At 38.7% G+C, this 15832-nt stretch overlaps 1 protein-coding gene and 1 long non-coding RNA gene across 2 annotated transcripts; one reads left to right on the top strand and one right to left on the bottom strand.

The window, feature by feature from the left end:
* The first annotated feature begins 267 nt into the window (after window positions 1–267).
* LOC104114270 (zinc finger protein ZAT12-like) lies at window positions 268–1063 on the top strand. Its single transcript, XM_009624665.4, has one exon. It carries the CDS (start codon window positions 327–329, stop codon window positions 984–986), a length of 660 nt encoding a protein of 219 aa, XP_009622960.2. The 5' UTR covers window positions 268–326; the 3' UTR covers window positions 987–1063.
* Window positions 1064–4189: 3126 nt separating this feature from the next.
* Window positions 4190–7531, bottom strand: LOC138900933 (uncharacterized). The gene is made up of 3 exons (XR_011412294.1): window positions 7446–7531; window positions 6926–6993; window positions 4190–4439 (listed from the first exon to the last, which is right to left on the bottom strand). It is a non-coding gene; the product is annotated as an uncharacterized lncRNA (long non-coding RNA).
* Window positions 7532–15832: the final 8301 nt, after the last annotated feature.

Below are 15832 nucleotides of genomic sequence, written 5' to 3'. Positions count from 1 at the left end.
ATAACACCATTTATTTTCAAAGAAAAATATTTTCGAGAACATACCAAACACACCCTTTGTTGTGCGAATGTCTTCTCATTTTTTATTTTTATTTTTGGCTTAAACTTTTAAGGAAACGCTGACCTTTTCGTGTTACTTTCGGAAGTGTCAAATTCATGGAACCTCAAGGAATCCAGCCCTCAATAATGCATTTCCTTGACTAACTTTTCTTTATTTTGACTAGCTTAAGCCAACAAGGAAAGTCAAACGACATTGTTAATTTATCCTAATTAGTAACCTGTCTCGAGCAACTAGGAAAGCTTGGCTAATTTCCTAAACCAATATATATGTACAAACACTCAAGTGTATCATATCCCTCACTTCAACATTCTAATATTTCTCTCAAAGTTTCAAACTTAGTATATACAAAAAAAAAAAAAAAATTCTTTGTATCTTCATTCTTTTTCTCCAACAATATTATGACAGCCATGAAAAGAAGCAGAGAATACGACACAAAAGTAGAAGCAGAAGCCATCGCCAATTGCTTAATGTTTTTCTCTCATCTAAACAACAAGACTTCATCAAATAATCACAATGAGTTCGAATGCAAGACTTGCAATAAATGCTTTCCATCTTTCCAAGCCCATGGCGGCCACCGTGCAAGTCATAAACGGCCAAAATTACTCGCCGGAGCCGGAGATTTTCTTGTGCAATCCAAAAAGAATAAAATGCATGGATGTTCTATATGTGGTATGGAGTTTTCTTTAGGTCAAGCCTTAGGTGGACATATGAGGCGTCACCGTGATGAAATTAATAAAACGTCGACGGCAGCCGGAAAGACGATTATTCCGGTCGTCGGAAAGAGAATTATACCGGTGTTGAAGCAGTCAAATAGCAGTAAGATGATTTTTTGCTTAGACTTGAGCTTATCCCCTGATGAGAATGTTGATCTGAAGTTATGGCCGACGGCGCCGGTTTCATCTCCGGTTTTGCGATGCTTTTTTTAAGTCCTTTTTAATTTCATTGCTTCCCATATAGGCGACTTGGAAAATTTTTATACCTATTTGTTAATTCTTTCGGTATACTTCATTGTTTTCTTGTATATTTCCTTGATTCCATTGATTCTTTTACCTATGATGAATTAGGTAATTCATATTGATATGACATTTGATTTTGCCTTGATTAGTACTGGTTAAATCTTAAGCTATTTGTAATAAGTTATGATTTTATTAATAAATTAGATAAACATACTAATTACATTAACATAGTAATCGATTAATTAACGTGAAGCCTATACTTTTATCCATCACCATGACGAACTTTGAATGCAAAAAATTAATTTTATCATTAGTTTTAATTTTTTACCGTCTATATGTTATCCAGAACTTAATTACTAATTTGAATTCACGTTGTGTATAAATCACTTATTAATCTGATTTGCACTATGTAGGGCCAAAGAGGAAGCACTCCCTATTATAGGGAGTTTCTCTTTTTCGGGAGCTAAACCGGTTAAAGGTTCATCACCTCATCAGCGTACATAGATTATGTTGGTTCGTTTTTTCTAATAATAAATCAAACCAACTATATCGGTTTGGATTGGTTCATTTTTTCAGATTTTTTTGTTACATGAATATTATTTCAATCTTGTTTTTTTAAAGTTACAAATAAAGTTTTGATAAATATATATGCTGAGTAAAAAATAGAAAAACCCGACAAACATGATCTATTAATATTTTCTTATGGGAGAATATTTTTAGTAACATATGATAGTTTTTTCTTACTCATCGAACAATAATTTTTTGTTGATGTGTGCTTAAAAGGTCAAACGAATTGAATAACTAAACATAAAAATTAATATAAAACCTAAATAATGATATGTTCTATTTAATTTTAAAATTACAGAAATATCATTTTAAATTCGAAAAAGATATAGGAATTTAATAAATCTTGACATATGAATATGAAAGAACAAAGAGATTGACGCATTTTAATAACACTTGATAAGAAAGTGATGATATAACCCATTATTTAAAGTAAATAAAATGGATGCACTTTATAGTTCTATTAAATATTACATCCCATATGAGGATCCAAAATATTTCTAGATATTTTTTAAATTTTTTTTTATATAAAGTCTTAAAAATATATATATAAATTATATATTTATATGCAGAGACAGAGGTAGCGTAGTATTTATGGGTTCAGACGAACCCAATAGCTTTTTTTTAGATTTTATTTTATATTAAAAAATTCATTGAATATATATGTTGTCACGACCCAAAATCCAACTAGTCGTGATGGCACATAACCCAACCCGCTAGGTAAGCCAATTACTAACTATCCAATTCCAATGAAATTAATAAGACAATTAATTAAAAAAATAGATAAAACCAATACATTTTTCCAAGAACTGGTAGTACAAATCATGAGCTTCTAAGAATAGAATTTACAAAACTGGTATGAAATAATACTTCACCTATTTGAAATGTACATGAACAGATTGTTATAAATCTAAGGCTATCATGAACAAGAGACAACTACAACCGGAATGCAGGTACGTTTTCAATTCCAGCTCCCGTCGAGTACAGCAATATCAACATCCAATATCTGCACGCAAGGTACATAAGTATAGTATGAGTATAACCGACCCCACGTACTTGATAAGTAACAAACCTAACCTTAGGTTGAAAGTAATGACGAGCTTTTACCAATGCCGGGTCCAAAACCAATATCCCACAATAGTCCATAACAACGTAAAACAATAATACAAGAAGTAACTTAGAGATAAAATGCTCAGCTAAATCATGATTTCTAAAAATAGCTCTTTCTTTCAAGTACATCAGTGAAAACCCAAATCGTTTACCGAAGTTGCCAAATATAGGAATAAGTTTGAAAACAATAATTGTTTTCCCAAAATTCCTTCCCATAATAAAAGAGATGTTTCATTTTCTTTTCAGATAACCCGTGTAAAACGAATGCATCACTATGCCCATCTGTCAACATGTGTGGGAAATCATGAATGATGTGATACTGTACAGTATGAGAAAAATACATCTATATGTCTGTATGTCATGTGTGCATGTCAATGCGATGCAACTCAGTGATAAAATCATATGCATACTCTTAGAGTATCATTTCACTTAGTCCTCCCAGTCACTCAGTCCTCACAGTCACTCAATCCCCCCAATCGCTCGGCACTCGCACTCGGCACTTACACTAAGTAGGTACCTGCGCTCACTTGGGGTGTGTACAGACTCTGGAGGGGCTCCTTCAGCTCAAGCGCTATAATCTGCACGGACAACTCACGTGCTACATGGACAACTCATGTGCTATGGTATCAATATCTATATCCGTACGGACAACTCACGTACTATAATAAAGCCAATATGGTCTGCTGCGGCGTGCAGCCCGATCCCATAATTTTTCTCACAATCAAGCTCTCGACCTCACTCATTCATCAATCTCTCCAGTCTCTCGGGTGCACAATGTCATAAAAATAGCCCGAAAAATAATGATATGATATATCAATAAATAACAACAGAGATTAAGATATGATATGTAATAACATGAATATGACTGAGTATGAATTTTCAATTTAAAACAAATAATTCACATTAATATGACCTCTGTGGGTCCCAATAATAATGGCACATAGTCTCAATATGATTTTTACTGTTGTTGTTATTGTTGTTGTATGTTGATATCATTTGATTTTGCCTTGATTAGTACTAGTTAAATCTTGCGCTATTTGTACTAAGTTATGTTTTAATTAATAAATTAGATAAACATACTAATTACATTAACATAGTAATCGATTAATTAACGTGAAGCCTATACTTTTATCCATCACCATGACGAACTTTGAATGCAAAAAATTAGTTTTATCATTAGTTTTAATTTTTTACCGTCTATATGTTATCCAAAACTTAATTACTAATTTGGATTCACGTTGTATAAACCACTTATTAATCTGATTTGCACATGTAGGGCCAAAGGGGAAGCACTCCCTATGATAGGGATTTTTCTCTTTGTCGGGAGTTAAACCCGTTAAAGGTGCATCAACGTACATAGATTGGGTTGGTTCGGTTTTTATTAAAATAAACCAAACCAACTATATCTATCACGATCTAATTTCACCTATAGGTCGTGATGGCGCCCAACACTACAGTTAGGCAAGCCAGCTTAATAAATTAAGCATATATTGACAAAATTTAAAACCAAAAAATAATAATATACCAAATTTTACCAATGTGTGTGTCAAGTCCTGATGTCACAAGTGTATGAGCATCTACTAGATTATACAAAGTCTTAAATACTGCCTGAAATAAAAATAGACAGAATAAAAATATAAGGAGAGATACTAGTAGCTGCAGAGCGACTCAGAAAGACAACTCACTACTATGCCCCTGGATAACGTGGGTGTAAGACGATAGGTCCACCACTAGTACTTGCCTCAGGTCCTGCACAAAAAATGCAGCAAGTGTAGTATGAGTACGTAAATAACGTGTACCAAGTAAGTATCAAGCCTAATCTCGAAGTGATAGAGACGAGATGGACGACTTTGACACTCACTATGGGTCAATAATAATAATTGAAATACAACTAGAATATCTAAATTAGCATGATTCACAAAATTTACAATAATTTATTTAACCAGCAGAAATAATCAAATTTCTTCAAATGCAACTATTCTCAATATATTAATTAAATTCCTTCAATTCAAATAATTTCTAATTTATCAATTAATCTCATTCACAGGAATAACAATTAATTCCTTGTCACGACCCGTAATTCACTAGTAGTGATGGCACCTAACCCATCCTGTTAGGTAAGCCAATTAGCGATTTCCCATTTTTAATTAATTTAATAACACAATTTAACAAAGGAGTTATCTAAGTCTTATACATTCCCAATGACTGGTAATACAAATCATGAGTTTCTAAGAATAGAATTTACAAGCTGATATGAAGTAAATACATCCTTCTGTCTGAAAAGTATATAAACAGAGTTTTTATAAATCTAGGGCTATCATGAACAAGGGGCAGCCATAGAACACAACAACAACAACAACAACCAATATCTGCACCCAATGTGCAGAAGTGTAGTATCAGTACAACCGATCCCATGTACTGAGTAAGTATCTTATCTAACCTCGTCGAAGTAGTGACGAGGCTTTGGTTAAAAGATGCTCATTGATAAAACCTGTAATGTAACTAACAATAAAACTATACTACAGTACAATAGAGTAGAGCACACGAAACGATTATACAAAGTAATAACGGAGTACTAAAGAAAAACACAATTGAACAGGTATCAAAATCTCACACAATCCTTTCCTGAGAGCGAAAGCCAATAAATCACAACAATCACATCAAAACTTTCATAATGTGAAAAAATATACCCAAGACATCAAATTCAACGGCACGGTAACACCCTTCATGCATTTATTTTATCCTCACCAATTATGCGTAAAGCAGTACCAGCCAAATAACAAAAATGCCGATAACAGAAATGACAGAGTGGGAATTACGCAAATAGCTATGGAGGATGAGAGTGTACATGAGAACATCAGTAACAGACTGAACATAAAGCATATAGGTAATGACAATGATTAAGAAAAAGGAATGTAATTTCTACTAACTAGAAAGGTGAAGGCATGAAGACAAATATGACAAATAAGGAAGCGGACACATGATCTTTATAAGTTAGCAAGTAGGGACATGAACGACTAGTATGGAAGAAGACCTACACTTAAGTGCAACAAAAGAGATGGCATGGATGAAATCCTAACAACAGGAAATAGGCATAATATTAGCAAGTTTAAGCAAATAGAAGGCATGATATCATGACAACAAGGTGATACAGGATAAAGACAGAATAATAACGACATATCACATAAGAACTATGAACACGACAATAACAACTCCAGGTAAAGATATGAAGGTATCTGCAAGAAAGAAATATCACAACATAATGCATGTCTCTCGTCCTCACTTGCACGGAAACATCCTTCGTGCCATGAACTCACCATAACATGAAAGCGTAATAATATAAATACAATGGCACGGCATCACCCTTCGTACTTTTACTCACATAACATGGCACGACATCACCCTTCGTGCTTTTACTCATATAACATGGCACGACCTCACCCTTCGTGCTTTTACTCACAATGATATGGCACGACATCACCCTTCCTGCTTTTACTCTCAATAATATGGCACGGCATCACCCTTCGTGCTTTAACTCTCAAATAACATGACACGGCATCACCCTTCGTGCTTTAACTCTCAAATAATATGGCACGACATCATCCTTCGTGTTTTACACTCTCCCTCACATGATAATGCATAAACAAAGGCACGATATCACCCTTCGTACTTTACACTCTTCCTTACCAAGCATATGTATATCAATGACAAATAAGGCAGGAAGCATAAATAACGTTAAGGGGAGTGTTTAAACGAATATTTCAAATGAATCCCAATCACAACTTTTCAAGCCAACAATAGTTTAATAAACCCACAAGAACCTTTTTATTCAAGTATTCCAATAAATTTCACAAATGATCTACAATACAAATACTAGTATCTCAAGAATATCGGCCGTAGCAATGTATTAATGATTATGCATATTGATGACCGAATTAAATACACCAATATATTCTCAGAATTTTTATCAAATTTGATCAAGGTATAATAAGCTAAGTCTTAGTTTCTAATATTTAATACTATGGTCTTAATATCTAGGAGCCAAGTAAGGCATGAGGCAAGAAGATCACGTGATTCTACAAGACACAATTTATTAACATATTTTACCCCCGAGCTTGGTTACCATGACACATGCATATATGATCGTCATCTCATATATGTATCACCCCCGCATGTAGCAAACAATGTCAAATAGTAGGAAAAATTTCTTCAACAAAGTTAGGCAAAACACTTACCTCAATTCGGCTAACTCAATACTCAATTTAGCTTTTTCCTTTACAAATTCACCTCCGTTCGGCTCAATCTAACCAAAGACGAGTTAAATACATCACACAATGCAAGAGAAAACAATTTCAATTAATAAAGCTATGATTTTATAGAATTTCTAAAATCAGACGCAGAACGTGAATGCCAAAGCAGTGCAACTGCAGAACGTGACTTTCTGATGCAAAGTTACTGCAGTCTAAAATCCCAAAACTTAAATCATTATTACTACAATCATTATGTAATCATTATTCCAAATTAAAGACATCAAAACCGTGTAATAGCAAGACTTCGAAAGTGTGTAATAACACTGTAGCAGAAACCAAAATGGGTACAGTGTATTCTTTCCTTAACATTGTACACAGAAACCTCCATTTAATTCGAAGTAATCATTGTCATATTATTTTCTCGTCTCCTAACGATGGGTATAATAACTACAAACTAAATCATGTATAAAGTTAATGTCATGTACTACCGGTGAAGAATAAATACCTGATTCTAATTTCCTCCCCAACTTTTCTTCTCCAATTGTGATCGCCGCCTCTGTTTCCCTTCGTTCCAGTTTTTCTATTTTTTTTCCTTCTATTTATTTATTATAAGACCTAAATCACTCCTTTTCCTACACCTTAGGTCGTACATGGGCCAATAAGGAAAATATATGGGTCCAGCCCATTTCTTTACCATTATTTATTTATCTCAGTTATTTTACGGAAAGGGGCCAAAGTTACCCCTAAACTATTGGGTAGAGAACAATTATGTTTTTCTTTTGATTTTGAGACCAAAAATATCCTTACCGTTAAATATTGAATCATGTCATATTTGACATTACGGACCTACTCCAACTTTCGGAATCGAAATTCGACCCCGATATAAAAAAGTCCACTCCTAGTCAAACTTCCCAAAAATCTAACTTTCACTATTTCAAGACTAATTCGACTACGGACCTCCAAATTACAATCCAGACTCGTTCCTAAGTCCAAAATCACCCAACGAAACTAACAGAACTGACGTAACTCCATTCCGAGGTCAAATGCTAAAAAAGTCAAACTTGGTCAACTCTTCCAACTTAGAGCTTAAATCTTGAAGTTCATTCTTCCAGATCGATTCCGGATAACTTGAAAACCAATACCGATGATTTACGCAAGTCATAATATATTATGCGGAGATATTCGAGCCCTCAAAATACCGAGCGAAGTGCAGATTCCCAAAACGACCAGTCGGGTCGTTACATTCCTTAACAAGCAGGAATAATAATTTATTAAATTTCAAGGATTCTCAAATTTATCAATTAGCTTCACAAGCTGAAATAACTATTAAAGTATCGTGTAATTATTATTATTAAGCACGATTTCTGCCGAGGACGTACGACCCGATCCAGAGTATTGTGTACACTGCCGAGGGACGTGCGGCGCAATCCATAGATGCATCTATCCTGCCGAGGTGTTCGCCCCCGCTCCACAAGAAAGGAGGACATTTTCTTATGTACCTCCGGAAGGAGAGTATATTTATTATAAGATAAATTCGGGAGGAGAATAATTTCTTTTAATAATTAATTAATTTAAACAGAAAATCAAGCATATGAGATTTCCATCCTTTAATATCTTTATCTAACAATTCACAATATGTTCATATATATATATATATATATATATATATATACACACAAATAATTCATGCTTTGAGTCCTAAACTACCCGAACTTTAGCATTAATAGTAGCTACGCACGGACTCTCGTCACCTTGTGCGTACGTAGCCCCCGCAATTAGCAATAATTATTCTAATTTAATCCCTATGGGATAATTTCCCCCTAACAAGATTAGACAAGAGACTTACCTCATCTCAAAGTCCACTTTCCGATTATCGTGTCGCGTAAAATTCTCAATTCGATGCCGAAAAATCCGAAACTATCCAAACGTTATACACAATAATTATTATATGTTCAATAATTCGAAATTCATCTATTAAATAAATTACCCTATCCAAAATGGTAAAATTTCTAAAATTCACCTGGGACCCACGTGCCCGGATTCCGGAAATTTTCGAATGGAAACGTTACCCATAATCTCAGGAACATAAATATATGATTTTTACTAAGTTCCATAACAAATTTCGTGGTTAAATCTCATTTTTGTCAAACACCTAGGTTGTCACCTAAATCCATAATTTTCACTAATTTACATGTTATAATCTACCAATAATCTATGTATGTAATTCATATTATGTAGGAATTACTTACCTCAAAGTGCTAGGTGAAAACCCTCTTCCAAAAGCTCCAAGAATCGCTCAAGAGATGAAAGAAAAGTGAGATAAATTGGCCTAAGTCGCGCATTAAATGAGCCGGGCACAGGCCTCTGATGTCGCATTTGTGACACCAGGTTCGCAAATGCGAGGGTCGCAAATGCGACACAACTCTCGCAAATGCAAAGCTTGGCCTTCAACTGCTGGGGTCGCAAATGCGAACTCTGCTGGGATCGCAAATGCATCAAATGTGTCGCAAATGCGAACACTGCCTAGGTCGGGCTTCTTCGCAATTGCGAAGCCCTTCTCGCAAATGCGAGGTTCGCATTTGCGAATAATTTCTCGTATTTGTGAGACCTGCAACTGCTGCCAAGAAACACCAGAAAACTGATATATTTTCATTCCTTCCGAACATCCGAAACTTCTCCGAACCCTCGGGGATCCACACCAAATATCCACACAAGTTTAATAACCTCATACAAACTCGCTCGAGCGATCAAAATCTGGAAATAACATCAAAAACCAATAATCGGATGCCAAAACACATGAATTGACTTATGAATTCAAAAACTTCTAAAAAGACTTCTGCTCATCCGATTCCTATCAAATCAACTTGGAATGATACCAAATTTTGCGTGCAAGTCTTAAATAACCTTAAGGAACTATTCCCGGTCTCAGAATTCCATTCGGACCTCGGTATCACCAAAACCTACTCCAAACCAAATTTAAAGAACTTCAAAAACCTTCAAGAACCAACTTTCACTATTAGGCGCTGAAACGCTTCCGGGTCCCCCAAAACCCGATCCGAACATACGTCCAAGTCCAAAATCATCATGCGAACCTATTGGAACCGTCAAATCCCGATTCTGGGGTCGTTTTCTCAAAATATTGACCGAAGTCAAACTTATCCATTTAAAGCTAAGTTAAGGAACCAAATGTTCCGATTTTAACTCACACACTTCCAAATCCCGAACCAACCATCCCTGCGAGTCATAAATTAATAAAAGCATCTTCGGGGAGTTTTATTTTAAGGAACGGGTTTCTAAAAGTTAAAATGACCGGTTGAGTCATTACATTCTCCACCTCTTAAACAAACGCTCGTCCTCGAACGGGTTTAGAATAATACATGGACTGCTAAATAAGTGTGGATATTTGCTCCGCATGCCCCCCTCGGCCTCCCAAGTCGCTTCCTCGACTGGTTGGCCTATCCACTGGACCTTTACTGCAGAAATCATCTTGGACCTCAACTGGCGAACTTGTTTATCAACAATGGCAAATGGCTCTTCTTCATAACCCAAACTCCTATATAGCTGAACTATGCCGAAGTCCAACACATGTGATAGGTCAGCATGATACTTCCGGAGCATAGATACATGAAAAATCGGATGAACTCCCGATAGACTAGGAGGCAATGCAAGCTCAAAAGCAACCCCCCGAACTCGTCTCAACACCTCAAATGGGCCTATAAATCTTGGGCTCAACTTGCCCTTCTTCCCGAATCTCATAATTCCCTTCATCGGCGAAACCTTCAAGAGAACTTTTTCACCTACCATAAATGATAAATCACGCGCTTTCTGATCCGCGTAACTCTTCTATATTGATTGTGCTGTACGAAGTCGCTTCTGAATCAACTTTACCTTTTCCAAGGCATCCTTTACTAAATCAGTACCATATAACTTAGCCTCACCGGGCTCAAACCATCCGATAGGTGAACGACATCGATGACCATATAAAGCCTCAAATGGATCCATCTCGATGCTCGATTGGTAACTGTTATTATAAGCAAACTCGGCCAAAGGCAAGAAACGATCCCACTGACTTCCAAAGTCAATCACACATACCCTGAGCATATCCTCCAAAATCTGAACTGTCCGCTCTGACTGCCCATCGGTCTGCGGATGAAAGGTTGTGCTGAGCTCAACACGGATCCCTAATTCACTATGTACTGTTCTCCAGAAATGTGAAGTAAACTGAGGGCCTCTATCTGATATGATGGAAATTGGTACACCATGCAACCGAACTATCTCCTGAATATAAATCTGGGCCAACCTCTCTGAAGTATCCGTAGTCACAACATGAATAAAATGTGCCGACTTGGTCAACCTGTCAACAATCACCCAAACTGCATCAAACTTCCTCAAGGTCCGCGGCAGCCCAACTACAAAGTCCATAGTGATGCGTTCCCATTTCCATTCCGGTATAGTCATCTGCTGAAGTAGGCCTCCTGGCCTCTGGTGCTCATATTTAACTTGCTGGAAATTTATACACCTAGATACATACTCAACTATGTTCTTTTTCATTCGTCGCCACCAATAATGCTGCCTCAAGGCACGACACATCTTCGTAGCACCTCGATGAATAGAGTACCGAAAATTGTGTGCCTCCTCCAGGATCTTTTTTCTCAGTTCATCCACATTAGGAACACACAGACGATCCTGGAGTCGCAAAACACCATCCGCACCAATTTAAATTCCTTGGCACTACCTCGTAGTACCGTTTCTCGAAGAACCATTAAGTATGGGTCGTCATACTGGCGACCCTTGATATGTTGAAATAGTGAAGACTGAGCTACAACACATGCAAGAACTCGGTTGGGCCAAGGACTGAATATCCAAAGCTAATGGCCTCTTCTCTACTGAAATGACAGCCAAACTACCCATACTCTCTGCCTTTCTACTCAAGGCATCTGCAACCATATTTGCTTTGCCCGGATGATACAGGATAGTAATATCATAATCTTTTAGTAACTCAAGCCATCTACATTGTCTCAGATTTAGGTCCCTCTGCTTGAACAAATGCGCAAACTGTGATGATCAGTGTAAACTTCACAAGACACCCCATAAAGATAATGCCTCCAAATCTTTAGAGCGTGAACAATCGCAGCTAACTCCAAATCATGTCCGGATAATTCTTTTTGTGGGGCTTCAGCTGACGTGAAGCATATGTAATAACTCACCCTTCCTGCATCAATACACAACCCAAGCCAACGCGTGAAGCATCGTAATACACTGTATACATTCCCGAACCAGAAGGCAACACTAACACTGGTGCTGTAGTCAATGCTGTCTTGAGCTTCTGAAATCTTAACTCACAATCATCGGACCATCGGAACTGAACACCCTTCTGGGTTAATTTGGTCAAAGGTGCTGCAATAGATGGAAAACCTTCCACAAACCGACGATAATAACCTGCTAAACCCAGAAAACTCCTGATCTCAGTCGTCGAAGTGGGTCGCTGCCAATTTTGAACTGCCTCAATCCTTTTGGGATCAACTTTAATACTTTCGCCCGATACAATATGTCCCAAAAATGCTACAAACTCTAGCCAAAACTCACATTTAGTGAACTTAGCATATAGCTTTTGTTCCTGCAATGTCTGAAGCACTACTCTCATATGCTGCTCATGTTCCTCCTTACTGCGCGAGTAGATCAAAATGTCATCAATGAAGACAATGACAAACGAATCAATATATGGCCTGAATATCATGTTCATCAGATCCATAAACGCTGTCGGGGCATTAGTTAAACCAAAAGACATTACCTGAAACTCATAATAACCATATCTAGTACAAAAAGCAGTTTTCAGAACATCCGAATCTCGAATCTTCAACTGATGATACTCCGACCTCAAGTCGATCTTAGAGAACACCCTAGCACCCTGCAACTGGTCAAATAGATCATCAATACGCGGCAACGAGTACTTGTTCTTAATAGTGAGTTTGTTCAATTGGAGATAATCAATACACATCCGCATTGTTCCATCCTTCTTTTTCACAAATAATACCGGTGCACCCCAAGGCGATACACTCGGTCTGACGAACCCTTTGGCTAGTAACTCTTCAAGTTGTTCTTTCAATTCTTTCGGAGCCATGCGATACGGTGGGATAGATATAGGCTGGGTATGTAGAGCCAAGTCAATACAAAAATCAATATCATGATCAGGTGGCATACCTGGAAGATCTGAAGGAAATACATCGGAGAACTCCCAAACTACTGGCACTAAATCAATAGCCGGAGTCTCTGTAGTAGTATCCTGTACATAGGCTAGATAAACCAAACAACCCTTCTCAACCATGTGTTGAGCCTTTATAAAAGAAATAACCCGATTAAATGAACTAACCGACGAACCCTTCCACTCCAGCCTAGGCAAAGATGGAATAGCCAAAGTAATAGTTTTGGCATGACAATCTAGAATAGCATGATATGGAGATAACCAGTCCATACCAGAATAATTTCAAAATCAATCATCTCGAGCAATAAGAGATCCGATCTAGTTTCATAACCACATAATGTAATAATACAAGACCGGTAAATCCGGTTCACAATAACAGAATCGCCTATAGGAGTGGACACATAAACAAGAGTACTCAAGGACTCACGAGAAACACCCAGGAATGGAGCAAATAGAGATGACACGTATGAATACGTGGATCCTGGATCAAATAATACTGAGGCATCTTTGCCGCAAACAGAAATAATACCTGTAGTCACAGCATCTGAGGCCTCTACATCTGGTCTAGCCGGAAAAGTATAGAACCTATCTGGAGCGCCAAATGGCTGGCCTCCACCTGGCTGACCTCCACCTCTAGGACGGCCCCTACCCACCTGTCCTCCACCTCTTGGTGGTCGGATTACTGGTGGGGAAACTGGTCCGGTAAGCATAGGTTGCTGACCCTACTGTACTAGTCTACCTCGAACCCTGGGGCAAAACCTCTACATGTGACTGGGAACCCCGCACTCGTAACAACTCTTCGGTGCGATGGGCTGCTGACTAAGAGTCTGGCCCTGGCGACCTGAATACCCACTGCGAGAACCCTGAATAGCTGGTGGGTGGTAAGAACTCTCTGGTATAACACTGAGATAAAGTCACACTGGAGTACCCCGAGGAGGTGGTGGTGCTAGAAATGGGGGCTGCTGGACTGCCCCCTCACGAACTGACCTCTGCCCCCAGACGGAGCACCTCTGAACTCTCGAGAGTACCTGAACCGCTTATCTCTCATAATCTGCTCTCGGCTCCGCTGACGCACACTCTCAATCCTCCGAGCTATCTCTACAACTAGCTCATAAGAAGTACCCATCTCAATATCTCGAGCCATAGTGGCCTGAATGCCAGTACGTAACCGAATACAAACCTCTGCACTCTCTCCGCCTCAGTAGGAAGTATCATAAGTGCATGGCGAGATAATTCAGAAAACCTCGCCTCATAATCGGTCACTGACATCTGACCCTGCTGGAGTTACTCAAACTGAAACCGCATCTCTTCCCACTGGGAGGGTGGAATATATCTGTCCAGGAAGATACGGGTGAACCTGTCCCAAGTTATGGGAGGAGAATCTGCTGGTCTGCTAAGAACATAAGACTGCCACCATCTACGGGCTCTGCCCTCTAGCTGAAAAGTAGCAAAGTCTACCCCATGAGACTCCAATATCCTCATGTTGTACAGTCTATCCTTGCACCGATCAATGAAATCCTGGGGATCCTCATGTCGCTCACCCCCAAAGACAGGAGGATGTAGTCTAATCCATCTGTCCAATAGTTTCTGAGGATCGGCGGCTACAGCTGGCCTGGGCTCAGATGTTGCTGCTGCCACTGGCTGGGCTCTACCCACGGGTAGTGCACCTTGGGTCTGATATACAGTAGCGGCCTGTCCATGAGCCTGCGCGGTAGGGGTCTATGCTCCCCCGCCCACCTGAGATGTGGCTGGGTCTGCCAAAAATAAACTGGCCTGAGTCATATTGTCCATGAATCGCAGCATACGACCCATGACAGCCTGAAATCCCGATGCAGATGTGAAATTCACCGGAGCTGGCTCTGCCACAGGCACCTCATCCCATTCCTCAATAATGGGGTCCTCTGCTGGACCCACTGGCGGCATAACTGGAACAGTCTTGGGACGTCCTCGCCCTCTACCACGGGCTGGAGCCCTCCCTCGGCCTCTGCCTCGGCCTCTAGCAACTGGGGGGGAGTAGCTCTTCCCTGGCCTGGAACCAAATTCGAACGCGTTCTCACTATCTGAGAGAGAATAAGAGAAGGATATTTAGAACTACATCAATTGCACGATGGAATATGAAGATAGGTAATTTCCTAACACCCTATAGTCTCTCGAAGATAAGTACAGACATATCTGTAATGATCTGCAAGACTCTATTAGGCCTGCTCATAACTTGTGAGACCTACGTGAACCTAGAGCTCTGATACCATATTGTCACGACCCAATTTCACCTATAGGTCGTGATGGCGCCCAACAGTACAGCTAGGCAAGCCAACTTAATAAATTAAGCATATATTGACAAAATTTAAAATCAAGAAAATAATAAAACACCAAATTCTACCAATGTGTGTGTCAAGACCTGGTGTCACAAGTGGATGAGCATCTAGTAGATTATACAAAGTCTCAAATACTGCCTGAAATAAAAATAGACAAAATGAAAAATACAAAGAGAGACACTAGTAGCTGCAGAGTGGCTCAGAAAGACCGCTCACCACTATGCCCCTGGATAACATGGGTGTAAGACGATAGGTCCCCCACTAGTACTTGCCTCAGGTCCTGCACAAAAAGTGTAGCAAGTGTAGTATGAGTACGAAAATAACATGTACCCAGTAAGTATCAAGCCTAATCTCGAAATGGTAGAGACGAGATGA

This window comes from Nicotiana tomentosiformis, chromosome 11, assembly GCF_000390325.3.
Source record: "Nicotiana tomentosiformis chromosome 11, ASM39032v3, whole genome shotgun sequence".
NCBI classification, from domain to species: Eukaryota; Viridiplantae; Streptophyta; class Magnoliopsida; order Solanales; family Solanaceae; genus Nicotiana; species Nicotiana tomentosiformis.
The sequence above is the reverse complement of the archived record's forward strand: the minus strand, read 5'-3'. Positions and strand labels throughout refer to the sequence as shown.